The sequence below is a fragment of the Triticum urartu genome, chromosome 3 (genome assembly GCF_003073215.2).
Source record: "Triticum urartu cultivar G1812 chromosome 3, Tu2.1, whole genome shotgun sequence".
NCBI lineage: Eukaryota > Viridiplantae > Streptophyta > Magnoliopsida > Poales > Poaceae > Triticum > Triticum urartu.
The window spans coordinates 107,188,733-107,209,688 of record NC_053024.1 but is presented as its reverse complement, the minus strand read 5'-3'; the positions used below and the strand labels follow the sequence as shown (position 1 = coordinate 107,209,688).

Here is a 20,956-nt window from a genome sequence, read left to right as displayed (position 1 = left end):
TGCACCATACGCCACAACAACTTTGCCATACACAATCAACCTTGCCAGCAAAAGGATCTTACAGGGGCAACGTCCACTGCTCCACAAAATCAGTGCAACGATCTATATCTCCTACGCAGGACAAACTGTACAGGGCCCAGTTAGAGATTCAAGCTTCTACTGTTTTTTTCACATCATTCATGTACCGGAACGACAAGGCGGCGCCGAAGTTCCTCCGCTCCTCTGTGAAGTCATCATCCGAGTCATCGCTGGAGCTGGAATCTGTGCAGGCTGTTGCCATACCAGGGGAGTCGTTGATGCCTTTGGCTATACAGTCTTTGGTCGCGAGCATCTTGACCTGCCCAGCGTGGGATATCTCCACGACGACCTTGCCGTCATCCTCCTGTGGAAGAGGCTGCTTCCAGGGCTCACCATCGATTCTCATGTAGGCATGGTCAGTTGCACCTCTGTGAAATTTGAATCGGACACGATGGGCCTGGAAAGGAATAGGATTTCAGTATCCATCAAGTAGTTTAATTTAAACTGAACACATAAACATTCGACTCATGACAAGTCCATAGCTTTACATTTTAGGGCCAAGGTATATATAGTACAATCATTTTTTTATTTACCTGAGCAAGACGAGTGCCATGGCCTTTCGGAGATAACAAAACAAGGCCATGCCAAGCATCTTTGAAACCCACAATCTCCAGAAGGCCATCATCCACAAGTGGAGGCAGTACCAAGTCTCTCTGCAACAGTATAATTTAAGATTTTAGGTATTACTAAGAGAAAGATGTTTAAAGTGCAATAGCAGCACAAATTGTTGCTATACTAGGAATGATGTTAAAATCAAGTCTTATACTTACTTTTCTTTGCTTCCTTTTACTTGGTGTTCCCCAGGGATTCAGTCCACCAGAGAAGCTGGGTAAATTGAGACAGACAATGGACCGGATACTGCATTTGCATAAAAACTTGCTCAGAACATTACTAAGTAGTCCCATATTTTGAAGAAGAATTATGACATCATATCGTTAAGAGCAATCAACTCGTCCATTTCCAAATATTTGGCGCTGCTTTTGACTTTTGCACGATCTTTCAAGTTAATCATTGACACCTGTTTTGTATTAATGCATTTATGGAATGTCATGGAAGTGAATGGTAAAACAACATAAATGATAAAAAAAAACCTTGTTTGGGTTTTTATAACATGGTCAACGAATTTGACGTGAAAATAACAATGTCTAATGGCATTTTTGAGCAAACATCTAAAGGAACGATGGCATTTTTGAGATATCTAATGCCATTTTTGAGTAAGCATCTCACGAATCGATGGCATTTTTGAGTAGTTGTAATTTCTAATGGCAAAACTGAGTAGTGAGACACAACTAGTGGCATAAATGATAAAAACCCTTGTTTAAAAATGTATTTTAACATAATCAAAGTAAATACTTGGAAAGATACGATTAGTCAAAGTTTTCTAGGTTTGACTGTTCAAAACAAGGCGAGTATCTAGAAATGTGGTAATGAATTAGGGAAGATTCTACAAGAGATGTAAGTAAGAAACAAGTATGATGTGTCAACCTTATTAGTGAAATCCTCCAGCCTATTAAGCTTGATAGCATTTTTATGCATATGCAATGCATGTTTCTAGCAATATATATTGATAATAAATGTAATGTTTCCGTTCTTTTCTCGTGAAATACTTCAATCAAAGAACAAATATATGGATTGAGCATAGCTAAATCACGACCTAGAAAACTTGTAATCAAGAAGCAATTAATGAGGTTGATTAAGAATTAACTATACCCTAGGTGTGTAGTTAAGTAAATTGGAACATCCAAGTACATTGTGAGCTGTTGACGAGAGATTTGATGGTTTAGATCAAGAGTATCCGCAACTTTTGCAAGAAGCATAGACAAGTGGCCTCGTTTATGCTGCACCTTTTTACAGAAACAGTTGTGCTATAACTGGAACTTCAAAGTTCCATCCATGATCAAAGATGAGAACATACTCTCCTAAACATTGTGGGCACACAATTTCAATACCGAAAAAGGGAAACACATTAGAATTACCTCTGTGGAATTTCCAAGGTTTCCCATTTTCCAGATTTCTTCATTATCTTTACCTTTGCAAGGTGAGCAATATTCCTGTTATCCAGTGGAAGGCATCCAAGAATGATGTGAGCCAAATGCAATGTTATTAAGAAAAGTTGACTATTAGCCAAATGGAATATTAATAAGAAACCTTGACTATTTGTTCAAATGTAAAAGTATTGAGTTTGTGACGAACATTTTAAAAACAGTCCCATATCCTAGTTAGTGCCAAACAAGTAATTACCGTGACATTGGATGGCTTAAAGAGGCACAGAACCATCCTTGTGTGCATGCCAGCTTCAAATACTGTTTCTGCACAACAGATCCAAAAGAGGTTGGTTTCAAGAGAGAAACTAAAAGCAAGCAATGAATGCATAAATAAATAAAATGAAAGAAATTGCACAGATGCTTAGTTGACCTGATTAGACAACTGATTCTTGAATTTCTCTGGGTGCAATTTCCTCTGAGAATGAAATGCATAAGACACTTGTGCATCCATTCCTGTGACAGTATGAAAGATTCTTTCAGCTTTTGACCATCTTCTAAAAAACGAACGATCCTCCTCATCGATTTCCTTTAAAGAAACCGGTACAGAACAAGATTCTTACAGGAATTAAGCAAATAAAAAAGCCAAAAGCAGTTCAACTTGATGCTACTTATTACGCAAAAAGCAGCCAAAAGCATGATCTCTCAAGGGTCTACAGCAAACAGCAAGTACACTACATAAGCCTTCAGCTATTTAGCTAAACAAGCTTTTGTTCTTCTCTTTCTGCTCGATTTCGTAAAAGAACAAGAATCAATTAAAAAATCAATCCCCAACATATAAAATACACTTAGAAAAAGAAAACTCACCCATACTGAAATAATTCCAAAACCCTCCACGATATGTGTAAGAATATTCCTGGAACAAATAAAAAAAATAAGGTTATACACATACTATGGGACTCACATGATTTATAAGGTTCACTTTCTCTTCTTCAATAGTTGACATATAGAGCAAGTAAACTGAGGTTTCTTAACATCCGCGAAAGAAACATTATAACGAAGTCACATTTATGGATTTAAAATGTATAGATTATTTTGAAAACCTAGCGATTATCAGACCGCAAGCAAGAAGTTATACTTTCAGCAGGAACGCTCTGGTCATCTTTGTCAGATAACAACTAGATATTTGTCTAAACTATCACGCCCACACGACAAATATGTATAATGAAGGATATGACGGTGTTTTTTTTCCAAAAATACATAACAGACTACCAGAAAACAAACTCATTTGAAAAGAAGAACACAACAACTAAGTTAACACAAAAGTATGAATAGGTGAGTTATACATAAAACTAATCGACATAAATAGTAGTTACCATATCTTCTGGATCTGTCTTTGGCACACGGTGAAATGCATGCAGAGAATGCGGCAAATCAGAAGGAGCAATTGGATCACAAGGAGAACGTTTTGGGCATTTCATTCTCATGACAGTATGCCAGCTGAAACAGTGTAGTAATAACAATGTTAGATAACATCCAGATGAAGATCACATACAGAAGTATCGTGAAAACTGTAGAAAAGAAACTGACCTATCAATGTTTATCTCTCTTGCTTCTTTTACCAACTTTAGGAACGATATGACAGACTCACGATCTGTGCCAGGATTTCTCTTGCCCTGCAAATCATTTTTCGCGCTACTATTGAGTTGACAGCACATCATATAAAGTATTGTACCGTATAGCAACTAACACATACAGATGAAATCACAAAAGGCAAGTTTTTGCCAAAGATGGTACATTTCGTTTACGCACAGCAAAAAGGATAAATATTTGGATCAAACGTTTTAGGTCATACTGTCGAGTAAAAGAAGGTCTAACAGAAAAGGCTCATGCAAGTATAACACGCTGCGGTAGTATAAGAAGATCTATCATATCAGGAACAAGATTGTTTCAATTAACTACTTCCGAAGTACATACCCATCCAAAAGAATATGGCAGGTTATTTCCAGTTCCCAGGGGAACTGTAGCGACGGGAGGTGGATGAACTAGCTTGAGATCAGATACAACTCCAAGCAACCAGCCGGCTGTTCCATCGCCTCCAGCAACCTAATTAAATTTCCATGATAATAATATGTAAGTTCAGTCTGTTCAAACAACGAACACGAAAATTATGGTCAAAACATTAGCAGGATATTTGGAGAGCAATGCCCATCTGCACTCACTATTAGCCTCAATCTCCTATGGATTTCAGAAGCAAGAGTATCCCCATCACGCTTGAGCCTTTCCACGTTGCTGTAGATTTTGTGCAAGACTTTGTCTGGAGTTTCATCAAGTAGATCAAACACCTGCAATTCAGAAATTTAGAACTTGCCCTAAATCAATATATTTATCTCTGGCGGTAAAAATGCATGGGTACTGTAATAATGAACAAGTACATCTTGTAAGCTTGAAAATATGTACCTGAGCATGATTGAGAAGCTTGCGGTATGTGACAAGTAAATTATGTCCAAGTTGGCCACCACTTCGGGTGTTGATAAAAACAATCACTGGACAGGTGGGTATGTGAGAAACTGGCTCCACCGAGGATTCTGGCATGAAAATATAGGTCGGAATGTAGAATTCTTTCAGCATGTTATTTTTCTCGAAACTGTTCTCCATTTGAGCTTGCTACCTGCAATGTTAATGCATCATCATTACAACAGTATATAGGACCACGCATCATTTGCATGGAAATGTAATAACTAGCCCCCTGCACCACTTGTGGTTCTGCAGGTCAAATTTGGTAACTAACTTTCAGATTTAAATTGGGCGTATATTTTGCTGAAACAGCCACTGCACTGCATTAATTTGCTTGGCATGACTAAAAATCAACTTTTAAAATCAGGGGCGCAGTTCTGTCTTGGTAAGGTCATGCACACACCCATTGTATTCAAAATTCAAATAAATGGTTTGAAGGTGATAATATCATATAACTACTGAATGATGACTGAGATTCGGCAAAACTTGTGTAGTTTCAGTTGCTTGGACGTCGCGTATATCAGGTAGGACCTTCAGTTTCTGTGTGACAAGGACATGGCCGTTCCAGTGAAGGAGATAGATGAGGGGTCACTGTCATCCTTGGAACGAATCATGGCAGTGTTAATTACGTATCAATTAATGTCACCGTACAATTGACGATCTGGAATAATCGAAGCAAACGAGCCATCAATGGTCCCAAATCATCATTCGTATAATGCCTAAATGGAAAACTGTAAAGCTGACGCAAGTTTCACGCAGGTATTTGATCTTAGTACAAAACAGAGTGGTGCTAAATATTACTAGTAAATTTGTACAGTAAAACCAAATCAGAGATCTCCATCTGTTGAAAAACTGTAGAGACCCCGAGATGGAATCACAAATTCGATGCACCCATCCTCTCAACTTAGAACACTGCTTCCCAACGTAAGTGTGCTCAACATACGCCATGATTCAATTCAATCCCTGCCCTTCCTTTCAGCAAAACAGAGGAACCTATAGATTGAAGGGATGCTGAATTTACCTTGAACTGGCTCAAAACTGGGGTTGTCTGTATGTATTATCAGTTTCATGCAAATGTGATGGGGGGACGGTGAGCCCCTTGATTCGAAAGGGGGGAAACAGTTATAGAAGAAACAAGAAACGCTGGTGATTACTAGTAGTATATCAAGAACTTGAAGAAGAAAAATCGACCCAAACCACAGGCAGGATATACTCCGGAATGCATGCAGATGAAGGAGCAGCACCGCATTCCGATTTTGGTAATAACAAGGCATTAAAAGACCCTTCTAAAAAAAGACAGGCGCGTTTACTCGGCCGAATCCTAGGAACCCCGAAATTCCCGCTTGGTATCATATCAGGAAAGCAAACCGAGCAAGCAATTATACATCGACACAACGACGCAAGATGAATTAACAACCGGAGGAGCCTTTTTTTTAATTATAACCGGAGGAGCCTCTCTCTCCTCACCTGCGCGAAGAAGGCGAATCGCTTGAAGGAGCCGCAGTGGACGGCACCAAAAGAACCAAGGGGCTGGGCGTGGCGGTGTGGAATGAACGTCGGAGGCCACCAGGAGCGTCGGCCGGCCGGAGGAGGAATATGATTCCTCCCCTCCCCTGCCCTGCCCTCGCCTCCCCTGCCCTCCCAGCAGCGAGGAGGAGCGGCGGTGCGGTGAGCTCCCGAGGAGGGAGGGTGGAAGGAAGGGGGGGAATTGATTTGGTTGAAATTGGGATTCCGCGGGGGGCTGGGCGCCTGTTATAAAGCGGCACGCGAGGGGCCCCGACGCGTGGCTTCTATTTACGGGACCCCCCACCGCGGGCGGGGCCAGCCAAAGGGGACGCTACGATGGGGCCAAAGGGAAGCTAGTCGGTAGCTCCCGGCGAAGCTCCCGACCTCTGGCTCACTCCCACGGCGACACAACACAACACGCTCGGTCGCCTCTACGCGTGTCGCAGTTCCATGCGTGCCTGCCTGGCCCAATGGGAGTTGCTTCGGTACTTTCGTCGGGGGCGGGGGTGGGTGATTCTCTTCGTGGATGGAATCTCTCTTTCTCTTTCTCTGCCTGCCCATCTCATCTCATCTTATCTGGTGCTCGGATTAGTTTGTTTGTTTGAGCCAGCAGGTCCGATCTCATGGTGGTGCCCATGGCGTCTTCCCGGGGAAGCCGTGGCCGGAGCTGCAAGGGATCCCGTTATTCCGTGTGCGGGAGGAAAGGGAATCCCGCTCCCGTCCCAGCGCGGGCAGCGGTCTCGCCCGGCCGCTCCGATTCTTGGGGGGAGGGGCTGCGGTCCGGCACGGGCACGCGCGGCCGTGTGCACGCTCCCTGGGTCCTCGTGCTTTTCCTCTATGAGCGAGCGGGCGGCGGCGGCGGCGTGGTGGGTGCGTCGTTGATCGGGCCGGCCAGGTCAGAGCAGCGGGGCAATGTCGCCTGCCTCGCCCAGGGCATCAGAATCTTGGCATGGCAGCCTAGCAGGTGTTTGCCGGCCCGGCAGCTCCACGTGATCCGGATCCAATATTCGCTGCTCATACGCCGCTGGTAGCTCCATTCCACCACGTGACAATGGTGAGGCGAGGGTCCGGTATTCAGCCCGCTTGATGGCTGCTGCGTGCGCGCCTGTGGTCGACGTTCAACATTCTTGCCCATCCGGGCGTATGGCGGGTATTCTTCGACGTCTCAACATTGCAAGGGCGCACTTTCAAAAAGAAAAAACATTCCAAGGGTGCGCTCTCGGTTTCCCTCCAAAAAGCTAGCCCGTGCGCACCGTACCAAACTTGCATGCTGAAGAAAAAAACCCGGTCCAGATTCGAGAAGCTTCCGTCCGTGTCCAGTCCCCGTATCACGAAGTGACGAATATCAAACCTGCAAAAGGTGAGCATTAGGAAACTGTCACCGCGCAGGCTGCTATCCATCCATACCTCAGGGAACATGCAACGACGACGTGACGACGCTTGGGTCCAGGAAGAAAGGACCTGAGCGCCGACGAGCGACCGACCGACCGACGTCGAATCGCGGGGGCAAGCTTTGGGGGCGCTTTCGACGTCGGGCAGTTGCATCGGCGCATCACACCACACCACACCACCGGACAGAGATCACGCTGCAACTACTCAAACACCATCCAACGGACAGCGGCCATCCAAAGTACAAACACCCCACACTTGATGCTCGGTCCATCCAGCGCAGCACAGCACAGCCGAAACAAACATCAGTTTTTCTAAGTCATTAGGAAATGCAAATACTACTGCACCATTTTTCAGTCAATTAACACTACGAACAGTTAGTTAAGGATTAAAAAACAAAAAAAATCAGCCTGTTTGCGTTATACAAATAGCATTGTGTACTGAATGCAAGTGATCAGCATTTTTCAGTCACTTAAGGCATGTTCAATATGGCTCTCAAATCGCCCGCATATGTCCTAACAGCACAGTTCAAACTTGTTTTGACATCCAACATAATCCCACATTCATACGTCGACTAGTCACACCGCAACACCTGCCTGCAGTGCGTGTCTACAGAAACCGAAGAACAACGCATCTCTATGATGCATGTCTACAATACTTTCTCTTTACAGTAGAAGATCTGGAATGTTTGTCGGCAACTACGGTTCAGGCTCTATGGATCAGGGCATTTCTAACCGATCCTTTATCTGGTTCGTAAGGGAGTAAATATTTGAATTTTTTCTCCTCTAAACCACACCTAACCGATCCCTTATAACGGTCAGTGGAGTAAAATTTTTACTCCATCCCTATTCATCTCCTTATATTTATTCCGACTCATGGCGGCCGAGTAAAAGTCTGCCCCTCTCTTCCTCTTCTCTGCCTCCTCTTCTCTCCGTCGCCCCGCCGCCGACGCGTCCCCCGCCCCGATCCGCCGCCCCCTCTCCTCCCGATGGCCGGACACGGTGGCCGCCGGTCCCCTCCATCGATCCACAACGCGGATCCCGCCATGTCTGCGACCGCTTCCTCGAGCCACCACCGCTCGGTAGATCCGCCCACCGCTGCACCCCTCCGCCGCGGCCGCCGACGAGGACCTTCCTCGGCGTCCGGCAACGGTCGTGGGGGACATGGGTGGCGGAAATCACCGACCGCGTGTTGGGGAACGCAGTATTTCAAAAAAAAATCCTATGATCACGCAAGATCTATCTAGGAGATGCGTAACAACGAGAGGGGAGAGTGTGTCCACGTACCCTTGTAGACCGAAAGCGGAAGCGTTAAGAAACACGGTTGAGGCAGTCGAACATCTTCGCGATCCAACCGATCAAGTACCGAACGCACGACACCTCCACGATTTGCACACGTTCAGCTCGGTGACGTCCCTCGTACTCTTGATCCAGCTGAGGCCGAGGGAGAGTTTCGTCAGCACGACGGCATGATGACGGTGATGATGAAGTTACCGACGCAAGGCTTCTCCTAAGCACTACAACGATATGACTGAGGTGGAAATCTGTGGAGAGGGGCACCGCGCACGGCTAAGACAACTATCAACTTGTGTGTCTATGGGGTGCCCCCCTCTACCGTATATAAAGGAGTGGAGGAGGGGAGGGTCGGCCCTCTATATGGCGCGCCCCAAGGAGGATTCCTACTCCTAGTAGGAGTAGGTTTCCCCTTTTTCCCTAGTTGGAGTAGGAGAAGAAGGAAGAGGGAGAAGGAGAGAAGCAAAGGGGGCTGATACGTCTCCAACGTATCTATAATTTTTGATTTTTTCATGCTATTATATTATCTGTTTTGGATGTTTATGGGCTTTATTATGCACTTTTATAATATTTTTGGGACTAACCTATTAACCCAGAGCCCAGCGCCAGTTTCTGTTTTTTCCTTGTTTTAGAGTATCGCAGAAAAAGAAAATCAAACAGAGTCTAATTGACCTGAAACTTCACAGAACTTATTTTTGGAACGGAAGCAATCCAGAAAACTTGGGGTGTACGTAAGGGAAGCAACAAGGAAGGCACGAGGGAGGGGGCGCGCCCTCCACCCTCGTGGGCCCCTCGTGGCCCCACTGACGTATTTCTTCCTCCTATATATACCAATATACCCTAAAACCATCGGGGAGCAGAATAGATCGGGAGTTTCGCCGCCAGAAGCCTCCGTAGCCACCGAAAACCAATCTAGACCCGTTCTGGCACCCTGCCAGAGGGGGAATCCCTCTCCGGTGGCCATCTTCATCATCCCGGCGCTCTCCATGACGAGGAGGGAGTAGTTCTCCCTCGGGGCAGAGGGTATGTACCTGTCGTGGAATTGTCACGGCAGATGTCCTAGAGCAAGGACTTAGTCGTAGGGCCATCGGACTAGGAAGCTTAAAGGGGTTAATTGGGACAAAGGACACGAGAGAGTTTTTATACTAGTTCGGCCCCTTACGATGAAGGTAAAAGCCTAAGTCTAGTTGGGTTTGGTATTGCTAGGGTTTCGATCTCCAAGAGGCTCAACTCGCCGGATTGGTTATCGATTGGTTGTTTCTTGCCCTAAGCCGCCACCGGGTTGTCCCCTTATATACATGGGTTGACGCCTGGTGGCCTACAGAGTCCCGGCCGGCTCATAGTCATGTCCGTCTCGGTGACTTCCTTTACATGCCTTTCCTTACAAGTCTTTCTTTACATATGACTGTTCATAATATCAGGCCTTAAACCGCCTCCAGGCCTTTGGGCCTTCTATAATACTTAATAAACTACAATCTTGAATGTTTACTGGGCTTCTTGTGTAACCCGCCATTGAGGCTGACCCGGCTCCTCCTGGGCGGGTCTCAACTGATAGTAATATCCCCAACATTAGGCCCCAGGTTGACTTTAAACTTTGTTCTTTGTCAATCTTCCATACTTAGCAAAAAATCCATCTTCTTTTACTGAAATTTGCTTGTAACCCGCCGTGACGTCATCTCTTGAAAACACAAAAAACTTTCATGACGTCATCTTCCAACGGATCTTTTATCTTTAATGTTTCCCGAGAATCGAGGCGCCTATATAGCTGGATAACCATTATTCGGTTCTCCCTTGATTCTCGCGCTCGTCTGTTCGCATCTTCCCTTATAAATAGGCTCGCCCCGGCCTTCCTCATTCTTCTCTCTCTCTCTCTCTCTCTCTGTGTGTGTGTGTGTGTGTGTGTCTTCTTCCTCTCGCGTCCCTGCCTCTGCTCGAGCTTCGCCGCCGCCGCGCCTCATCTCCGTCATCGACTCCGGTCGCTCCATCGACCTGAACCGATCCAGAAAACCTACGGCGACCTCCGCAGTAGACCTGAAACCGTAAGTTTCCTTTCCTTCGTGTCTCAGATCTTCATTAGGGTTTCCAAGCTCCTGCGTGTTCTTCGTAGTTCATCATAGCTTCTTCGTAGTTCTTCCACTGCCTCCTCTTTTTGATCCAAAAGAGATGTATGTTTATGCAGTAGTTGTTTAGTACCTCCTTTTGATACTAGCAGACTCATTTTTCTGGTACAAGAGCCATATTTAGATCTAATGAACTCATCTGGGCTGTATTTTTAGGTCTAGAATTTTTTATTTTGAACATCCATTTGATCTGAAATAATATCAAGCATTTTGGGAAACTTGTTTGTCCCAACACTTAGCTGAATCCGCTTTCTGAAAGAATCTGTAGTCATGGCGGCTTACCGCACCGACTTTCTTTTCCTTATATGCCATTAGCCCTTAGTTAAGCCGTCATTACTTGTTTTGCATCTTCATCCTTTAACTGTTAACCTCACCATAAAACTGAACCGGCATGTTGCTTTTTTTTCAGTTCCTTGCACATCATGTCATCAAAGACACCAACCATCTGTAACCGGGTCCCCTCAATCATAACTAAGGAGTGAGGAACGTTTAAAAGAGTTCTTCATCATAGGATTTCTGCCATCAAAAGCTGTCATGTCTTATCGCGCCCCTGACCCGGAAGAATAACGGCCCAATCCCAGAGATGGTGAGGTGATCGTTTTTACTGACCACATGAACCGTGGCTTCTCACCACCCGACTCAAAGTTCTTCAGAGAGGTCCTCCATTTTTTCAAACTCCACCCTCAAGATATCGGGCCCAACTCCATATCTAACATCTGTAACTTCCAAGTGCTCTGTGAGGTATATCTTCAACAAGAGCCGACCGTGGAATTGTTCAGAGAATACTTTTACCTGAACCGGCAGAATGAGTGCACCAATGGCCTTAGTTTAGAACTTGGAGGTATATCAATCCAGCGCCGGCAGGGTGCCGTCTTTCCCCTTATTGTCTTACCAAGCCACCCAAAGGACTGGAACCAGACTTGGTTCTACTGCTAGGACACTTCACCAGCAAACGAGAAGCCCCTGCCGTGTTATCGCCCCGATCGCCTTGACTCCAAGTTTGCGCTTCCTGATAAGCTGACTGTCGCTGAATGCAAGAGGCTGCTTCCATCCATCAAAAGGATCAACGCTTTGTTGGGGAACGGGTTAACTGGAGTTGATCTGACCCGCTGTTGGATCTCATGGCGGGTCATCCCTTTGAGCCTCCGGTCAAAGCTGATGTATGAGTATGGTGGAGGCCCGGATGACTCCCTTCGTCACAGCCCCGTTCAATTGACAGAGGAAGATATTGTCTCAGTGTCAACTCTTCTGGTGAACGGGAAATATGAAGATTGCAGTGTCGTCGGGTTAAACCCTTTCTGTCAGCTTAACCCGGTTCCAGAAGTAAGGATGTCATTATTTATCTCTTTTGTATTTCTCCAGCCGTATTGTTCTGACTCTTTAACTTGTTTTTACATGTCTGCAGGCCAATTCTGACTTCTGGAAGGTTAAGTATGACCACGAGGCGGCGAAGAAAGCGAAAGCCGCCGCCATAAACGCCAAGAAAATGACCTGGAGGTCAAAAAAGAAGAAAAAAATTACTACTGAAGACCTGATGAAGCTTGATGATACATCTGACTCGAAGGTAGCCCTTGATTCCCTTGGCCAATTTTTTAACAATCTTATTGACACTGATCATTACCAGGATGATACTGGGGCCAGTCAGGCCGGGGAAGCAGAGGTAACTATCATTTCCTCCAACTCAGAGCCCTTATCAAGACACAAAGTTCGACGAGTGATCCATAAAGTAAGGTTTTCTAACCCTTTAGCTCACTTGGATCCCAACTTTCGTTTGAAAAAATAGCAACGTGAAAGCCGCCGTCAAGCTGGGATTGAAGACGAACCGGCTGTCATTCTTCAACAAACTCCTCGGAAACGTCCGAATGAGGTTTACTTATTTCTGTCTTTAACTCTGTTTAATGGATCCTTCTCCTTGTATTTCTTTTAACTCTATTTTATCCTTTCAGGAGGTGTCTCGCTCTTCTGGCGACTCATCGCAGACGCAATTCTCGGCTTTCAAGACTGCTCCTGGGTAATCAGAAATCCTCCTTTCTTTCAGGTTTGTTCAATTGTATCTTTATACTGACAACCTTGCAACATTTTTTCCTAGCGGTCAAGCTAAATCCAAGAAAGCGAAGGCAGCTAAGCCTGCGGAAGACCCGCCGGTGCTGGCATCTGACCCGGCTAGGCCTTCTTCTCCGTTAACTGACGCTCCAGAAGACCCGCCTGTTGACACCAAAGCAAATCCTCCTGAGCTGTCATTTGACAAAACCACTGTGAACCCTTCCACAACCGGACCATCAAGCTCAGCCAACCCACTGTCTCCGTCTGCACAAGATGTTCAGATTACCGGGAGCCGCTTTATTGAACCGGGGAACCCAACCGTGCTGGCTCGGTGTACAGCAAAACAAGAGGCGTTGGAGAGGCAGAAAGTTCGTTTTGACGTTGCCAACTATGACCGGCTCAATGCCAATGATATTTTATCCGGCTATCTTAACCATGTACACTCCAGCCGCGACTCTGAGATTGAAATGGTCAAACAACTGCAGTTGAAATACGAGGTATGTTTTTCCGGCTTATCTGTATTCCTTCAGCCCCCAAGTCTTTAGATTATGAGACAATCAGAATGACCTCTAGACTTTAAAATATAGGCCGAGACCTTTACCTTTGAAACTTTTCTTGACTTTAATAAATCAAAGCTTCACCTGTAGTCCCCAAGGGCCGGTTCGTTTTGATAATAAATGAACCGGTACTTTAAATTGTTTGGTTCCGTATTCAAAAGACTTAATATTCTGGCTTAACCTTTAAGAAACTTGCTGAACTACATACATTAGCCCCCAAGTGCCAAGTGTCGTTACTTTGTAAGGTACTTGGGACTTAAATATGTCTGTAGAGTCATAGAAATTTGATTTGGCATACATTAGCCCCAAAGTGTCAAGTGTTTTTTTTGTAAAGTACTTGAGACTTGAATCTTGATTTTTGAATTTGAAACCAAATATTGACTCATCTGAATGTTTTGCAGAATGCCTTATCTGAATTGAACTCTCAATTGACTGACGCGAAGACCCGGCTAGCGAGTCAGGAGACAGAAATAAAATCCGCTAACTCCAAACTGCAAATAAGTCTCTCTGCAACGGAAGATTTAAAGAGCAACTTTGTTGCCAAGAAGAAAACTTGGGAAGAGGGAAAAACGCTTCTGACCCAACGTGCTAAGACGTCCGAAACAGCTCTGAAAGAGATTTCAACAGAGTTGAACGGGTTAAAGGGCCGGGTGTCTCAAATGGTAGCTGCTATCTTTGGTAAGTTGTCTGATTTTAACTTTTGTGTGCTGTTTTGCCAATCCGGAGTCTAATCCACCAACTGACTTTGCGTGTAAAATTTATGCAGGTCCTCGAAGCAAAAATCTGAGCCAAGACCCGTTGATTAAACTGAAGGCAGTATATACTTTGGTTGAACAACTGTATATTGGCGCACAGCGGGCTCTGGCCGCCATCTCTCCTGCTAATCAAGGACCCAACCGGCTCAGCGACGTCCTGAAGAAACTGTCCATCCTTCCTGCCAGGTTTCAAGAAGTAAAATGCTCCTACACGCGAGCCGGAGCTTTGACTACCCTGAGCCGCTCCAAGGCTTGGGTGCCAGACCTAGACCCGGCGGACGTGGCTAGAGGCTATCCCACCGTGAAGGAAGACGGGTCTCCTTTTGATCAGGATGACTTCATGGCTTGCGTGTGCGGAGTCCGGCCTCAGGCAACTACCCTTGGAGATGGTACCAATGTTGATAAATACCAGCCGGGTTTTGATAGTGAGAATAAGAAGATGGCCACTCCCTCATACAAGGTAACAGATTTGATCCCACCAGTGAGAGAAGACACATTTGCCCCGGAAGTTGAACCGGTCGGCCTGATCGACGACGAAGCCGAATTTGTTGCCGTGAATGGTTTTGATTGGTCAAAACCCAACTTCCAGCTAATAGAAGGTGGTGAACCGGTGAGGGAGGAACAATGATCATCTTCATGGGCTTATAAAGCCTTGTAATAACTTAGTTGTGAAAATACTGTGTGCCTTGCTTATGCCATCGCGCATAAAACACTTTTTATGTGAGTCTGTTTCCTGATGCCAATGTATGCATCGTATTTAATGTTTGCTTCTGCAATGTTTGAACTCTGTTCTTGTAAACACAAAGAAAAGACTGGCTTGGCGGCTTAGAACCAAACGTGTTAAAACACCCAGTTTATAGCCAATATGTTTACCATAATAAGAACCAGAGACAAGTATAAAAAAAGGACAAGGGATGAGACTAACTCTTTTAGTTAATGCAGCAGGTAATTGTGTATAAATAACCATACCTTGTACTTTTTTATCCTTAGACCGCCGGCTTGAATAACCCGGGTGATGAATTGATAATTCAATCTTCATGGAAAATCAATGCTTCTTGAATACTCAATGATCAGTATACCTTAGTAGCTCGTACCTTTTGATCCTTGAACCACCGGCTTGAATGACTCGGGCGGCTGTGTTGTCCAATTGTTGAGCCGGTGAAGAAGACCAGGCTAATTATTTGTAATATTGAAACAACAAAAAACTAAAAGGCAAGCAACAGATAATAAGCATAATTTAACCCTGTATTCAAAAGGTTGGGGGTTTCTGATTCGAATACGATAAGTAAACCGGACCAAAGGGGTTAAGCTAAGGTTCGAATACGACCATATAGCCCCCAGTGGCTTTGGCGTTGAGCCGATCAAGAGGGTACCGACAGCTATGTTCTCTTTGGTTCGAATACGACCTATGTTTGAACAGGAAGCCCCCAAATGACCTTTAGAGGTTTTTAACGACCCTGATTCGAATACGATCCAAGTCGGACCCAAAAGGGGTTAAGCTATGATTCGGATACGATCAAGAAGCCCCCAAGTGAGTTTGGCCTTGAGCCGATCAAGAGGGTTACGACAGCTATGTTCTCTTTGGTTTGAATATGACCTATGTTTGAACAGGAAGCCCCCAAGTGACCATGAGATTTGCAGCTAGATTCGGATACGATCATAAGCTGGACCAAAAAGGTAAAACTTGATCAGCTCCTTAATAGTCATTTGAAAATAAGAAATAACAAAGATGTATAGTCTTTGAAAAGAAAACAGACCGATGGTCTTACTTTATTGCTTATCATGGTATACACAATGTTAAAGTATGTACATGATGAGAGCTGGTGGCTCAGGTGTAGTATGGCCGAAGTTGAGCAATGTTCCACGGCTGGCGGGTCTCCTCCTCCGACTTACGTGAGTCTTCGTGCTCTCGAACGTCAATGAGGTAATATGACCCGTTGTTTAAGTTCTTACTCACCACAAAGGGTCCTTCCCAAGGCGGGGATAACTTGTGTGCATCTGACAGATCCTGAATGAGCCGGAGCACCAAGTCGCCTTCCTGAAAAGTCCTGGACTTAACCCGGCGGCTATGATAACGGCGCAGGTCCTGTTGATAAATTGTTGACCGGGCTGCTGCTAAGTCTCTTTCTTCATCCAACAAGTCAAGTGCATCCTGTCTGGCTTGTTCATTATTGGCTTCAACATAAGCCGCCATACGGGGCGAGTCATGACGGATGTCACTAGGCAACACTGCTTCTGCTCCATAAACCATGAAGAAAGGTGTGTAACCTGTAGACCTGTTGGGTGTGGTGTTGATACTCCACAACACCGAGGGTAATTCCTCTACCCATCAACCCGGCATTCGCTATAAAGGAACCATAAGCTGGGGTTTGAGCCCTTTCAAAATTTCCTGATTGGCTCTCTCAGCTTGACCATTGGATTGAGGATGAGCTATAGAAGAAACATCAAGCCGGATGCGCTCTCGTTGACAAAACTCCTCCATAGCCCCTTGGGACAGATTAGTGCCGTTGTCAGTGATAATACTGTGTGGAAAACCAAAATGGAAGATCACCTTTTTCATGAAATGAACCGTCGTGGCCGCGTCACACTTACTCACAGGCTCCGCCTCAACCCACTTGGTAAATTTATCAACTGCCACCAAGAGATGTGTCTTTTTATCCTTAGACCTTTTGAAAGGTCCCACCATGTCAAGCCCCCAGACCGCAAACGGCTAAGTGATTGGAATCATCCGGAGCTCTTGAGCCGGCACATGCGCTCGTCGTGCAAACTTTTGACATCCATCACATCTACTGACCAGATCTTCTGCATCAGCGTGAGCTGTCAACCAGTAAAAACCGTGACGAAAAGCCTTGGACACCAGAGATTTTGACCCGGCGTGATGGCCACAATCGCCTTCATGGATCTCACGAAGTATTTCTTGACCTTCTTCAGGGGAAACACACCGCTGATACGCTCCAGAGACACTGCGATGGTATAATTCTCCATCCGAAATCATCATTGATTTAGACCGCCAGGTTATCTGTCGAGCCAGAGTCTCATCTGCTGGTAACTTTCCCCGGGTCATGTAAGCCAAAAACAGTACTGTCCAATCTGGGATGACATGAATAGCCGCCACCAACTGCGCCTCCGGGTCAGGAATAGCTAAATCTTCTTCTGTGGGCAACTTGACAGAGAGGTTATGAAAAATATCCAAAAAGGTGTTAGGTGGCACCGGCTTACGCTGAGACCCCAGCCGGCTTAAGGCATCAGCCGCTTCGTTCTTTCGACGGTCAATATGCTCGACCTGATAACCTTTAAAATGCCCTGCAACAGCATCAACCTCCCGGCGATAAGCCGCCATGAGAGGGTCCTTGGAATCCCACTTGCCAGATACCTATTGAGCCACTAGATCTGAGTCGCCAAGACATCTGACCCGGCTCAAACTCATCTCTTTCGCCACTCGAAGACCATGGAGCAAGGCTTCATACTCTGCTGCGTTGTTGGTGCAAGGAAACATCAACCATAACATATAACAAAATTTGTCACCTCGTGGAGAAGTTAACACAACTCCAGCCCCCGAGCCTTTCAACCGTCTGGACCCATCAAAATGAATAGTCCAATACGTGTTGTCTGGTTTCTCTTCTAGCATCTGCATCTCTGTCCAGTCATTGATGAAGTCCACCAGTGCTTGAGATTTGATTGCAGTACGCGACACATACTTCAACCCATGAGACCCAAGCTCAATTGCCCACTTGGCGACTCGCCCAGTGGCTTCTCTGTTTTGAATGATGTCTGCCAAAGGAGCAGAGCTGACCACAGTGATCGGGTGACCCTGGAAATAATGTTTAAGCTTCCGGCTTGCCATGAATACCCCATATACGAGTTTCTGCCAATGCGGATATCGTTGCTTGGATTCAATCAACACCTCACTGACGTAGTAAACCAGCCGTTGAACCTGAACCAGCGCCCGGGCCATGAAAACCGCCTCCCCCTGAGCCGCCACTCAGGTCGTGACCTCCATCAAACGCGTTTGAATTTTTAAACGTCTTCATGATCGTACAATCTTTCCACGGGTGGGTGGCTGGCGTCTCCCGGGTGCCGTGTTTTGGACAAGGCTCACTCAATAATTGCTCAAGAGTGGGACCTGACCCGCCCGACCGAGGGGGCTGTCTGCCCTTGCGCCGTTGATTACCGCCCTATGCATTAGTGTTAGCAACAAACTCTTCAGCCTTACGTTTATTACCTCCTTGATTTGTCGGGTTATGCTGGTGACCCTTGCCGTTGCCGTTCTTCTTTCCCTTCGTTGCCTTTTCTTCATCAGACACCGGGTCCTTGGTAGTATCAGAATCAGCATACTTGACGAGAGCCGCCATCAACATTCCCATGTCGTTACAGTCACGCTTGAGCCGCCCCAGCTTCTGCTTCAGAGGTTCAAAACGGCAATTTTTCTCCAACATCAAGACTGCTGAGCCGGCACCCATCTTATCAGATGAATGTATTATCTCCTTGACCCGGTGGACCCAATGTGTTGTGGATTCACCATCCTGTTGCTTGCAATTGGTTAGGTCCACAATTGACATAGGCTGTTTACATGTGTCCTTAAAATTCTGGATGAACCGGGCCTTCAACTCCGCCCATGAGCCGATAGAATTGGGTGGCAATCCCTTCAACCAAGTACGAGCTGTTCCATCTAAAATCATGGTGAAATACTTGGCCATTGCAGCATCACTGACCTCCAATAACTCCATAGCCATCTCGTAACTCTCAATCCAAGCTCCAGGCTGTAGGTCAGCTGTGTAATTAGGCACCTTACGAGGCCCCTTGAAGTCCTTTGGCAAACGCTCATTACGTATGGCTGGCACCAAGCAAGGCACACCTCCGGTTCTTATGGCCACTCCTGCCTCGACCGAGGTTGCTGGATAAGCCAGAAAAGTTTGATGAGCCGCCTAATCTGCTGCCATTTGAGCTGCTCGTTCTGCCTCTTGACGAATCCTCTCCTGATCCGCCAAGTTCAGGGGTCCAGCCCGCACCGGCTCATGCCTGTATGGCCGGTTGTGGTGTTGAGCATTGCTTGACATCTCTGCGGATTCCATATGCCTACTGTAACTTGGGCTCCGGCTTGGGCGAGGGGTTGAATGGATCCTGTCTCGACTGTAGGAGTATGCATCCTGCGGCGCCAGAGCTGTTTGAAGAAGTTCTCTTACCCTCCGTGTTTCAATTGCCGTCGGTGAGTCACCTTCCATCGGAAGAGCCGCCAGACGAGCCGATGTTGATGAGATTCTCCAAAGGGTTGGAGAAGTGACCCGGCGGTGTTGGGACGTAATGAGGCGGAGCAGTAATTGTACGGGGCGGATCCATGGCACGCGGCTGAACCGGTGCGCCGGGTGTTGTAATCCATGGTACCTCTGGCAGGTTACTTCCCCTGGCTCCAGGTGTGTGGAAAAGATTCCTAGGATCGAGCGTCAGAGGCAGACGTGATTGGGTTTTCTGATGCCTCCTCCTCATGACCTCGTTCGACGCGTTCAGATCCACCGAGAGCCGGAAAGTCTCCGCTTGAAGCTGTTGAGCACGAACGTCCAAAGCCGCCCACTCTGCAGCCATCCTGACTTCCTCTGCGGCCATATTTTCCTTAGCTTGCACCATCTCTTCACGTACACGTGCTACCTCTGCATCATGCTGGGCTTTATCTGTTGGCTCCACCACGGCAGTCATCAGGGTCGTCAGTTTATCCATGAGGTCCATCAAGATCTGAGGCGGGGGGCGCGCGGGGTCTCCTGACCTGGCTGCAGCCGACCCGGTAGCTGTGGAGTTCTGCCCGGGTTGTGTCCCTGCCATGAAGACTCCGGCCCAATTAGGTGGCTCAAGGGGGTCCGGAATACTGCTGCCATCGGAACAGCCCCCAAGCATGCCGTCCTGCAGCTGGTACAAAGAGTCTGTCTCGCCCATTGATGATGTAGTGTCAGAACAGACAGCCGTCTCACCGCCCTCCACCGATCCTTCCGAGTATTCACCGCCGTGGACGCAGCCTACGAAATCATGCTTCATGACAGATTGAACACAGGTGATCCTTGCGCGCTGAGCCGTTTCGATGAGGTTGGTCTGGACGTCGGGCTCAGGGCCTGACTCGCTGATCCGGCCGATGAAGACGTGGATTCCGCCGAATGGGACCCGGTACCCATACTAAATTGAGCCGGACGCGGGGCTCCAGCCTTCGTCGTCGACGTAGAGTTTGCCGCGACGACTCTTGGTCATCCGGCCCACAACGTATCCCTTGAGCCCTTCGAAGTTGCCCTTCAAGAACTCAAATCCACCGTGCGCTGGCCCCACGGTGGGCGCCAACTGTCGTGGAATTGTCACGGCAGATGTCCTAGAGCAAGGACTTAGTCGTAGGGCCATCGCACTAGGAAGCTTAAAGGGGTTAATCGGGACAAAGGACATGAGAGAGTTTTTATACTAGTTCGGCCCCTTACGATGAAGGTAAAATCCTACATCTAGTTGGGTCTGGTATTGCTAGGGTTTCGATCTCCAAGAGGCTCAACTCGCCGTCTTGGTTATCGATTGGTTGTTTGTTGCCCTAAGCCGCCACCGGGTCGTCCCCTTATATACATGGGTTGACGCCTGGTGGCCTACAGAGTCCCGGCCGGCTCATAGTCGTGTCCGGCTCGGTGACTTCCTTTACATGCCTTTCCTTACAAGTCTTTCTTTACATATGGCAGTTCATAATATCAGGCCTTAAAC

The 20,956-nt window shown here is 46.6% G+C and overlaps 1 protein-coding gene across 1 annotated transcript; it reads right to left on the bottom strand.

The window, feature by feature from the left end:
• Positions 1-7: 7 nt before the first annotated feature.
• On the bottom strand, positions 8-6,312 carry LOC125543162 (diacylglycerol kinase 1-like). Its single transcript, XM_048706415.1, has 13 exons — positions 6,045-6,312; positions 4,521-4,731; positions 4,283-4,405; positions 4,038-4,166; positions 3,651-3,736; positions 3,437-3,560; positions 2,928-2,976; positions 2,494-2,576; positions 2,320-2,387; positions 2,055-2,129; positions 849-936; positions 612-731; positions 8-475 (listed from the first exon to the last, which is right to left on the bottom strand). The coding sequence occupies exons 2-13, from the start codon at positions 4,716-4,718 to the stop codon at positions 149-151; spliced, it is 1,470 nt and encodes a 489-aa protein (XP_048562372.1). The 5' UTR covers positions 4,719-4,731; positions 6,045-6,312; the 3' UTR covers positions 8-148.
• Positions 6,313-20,956: the final 14,644 nt, after the last annotated feature.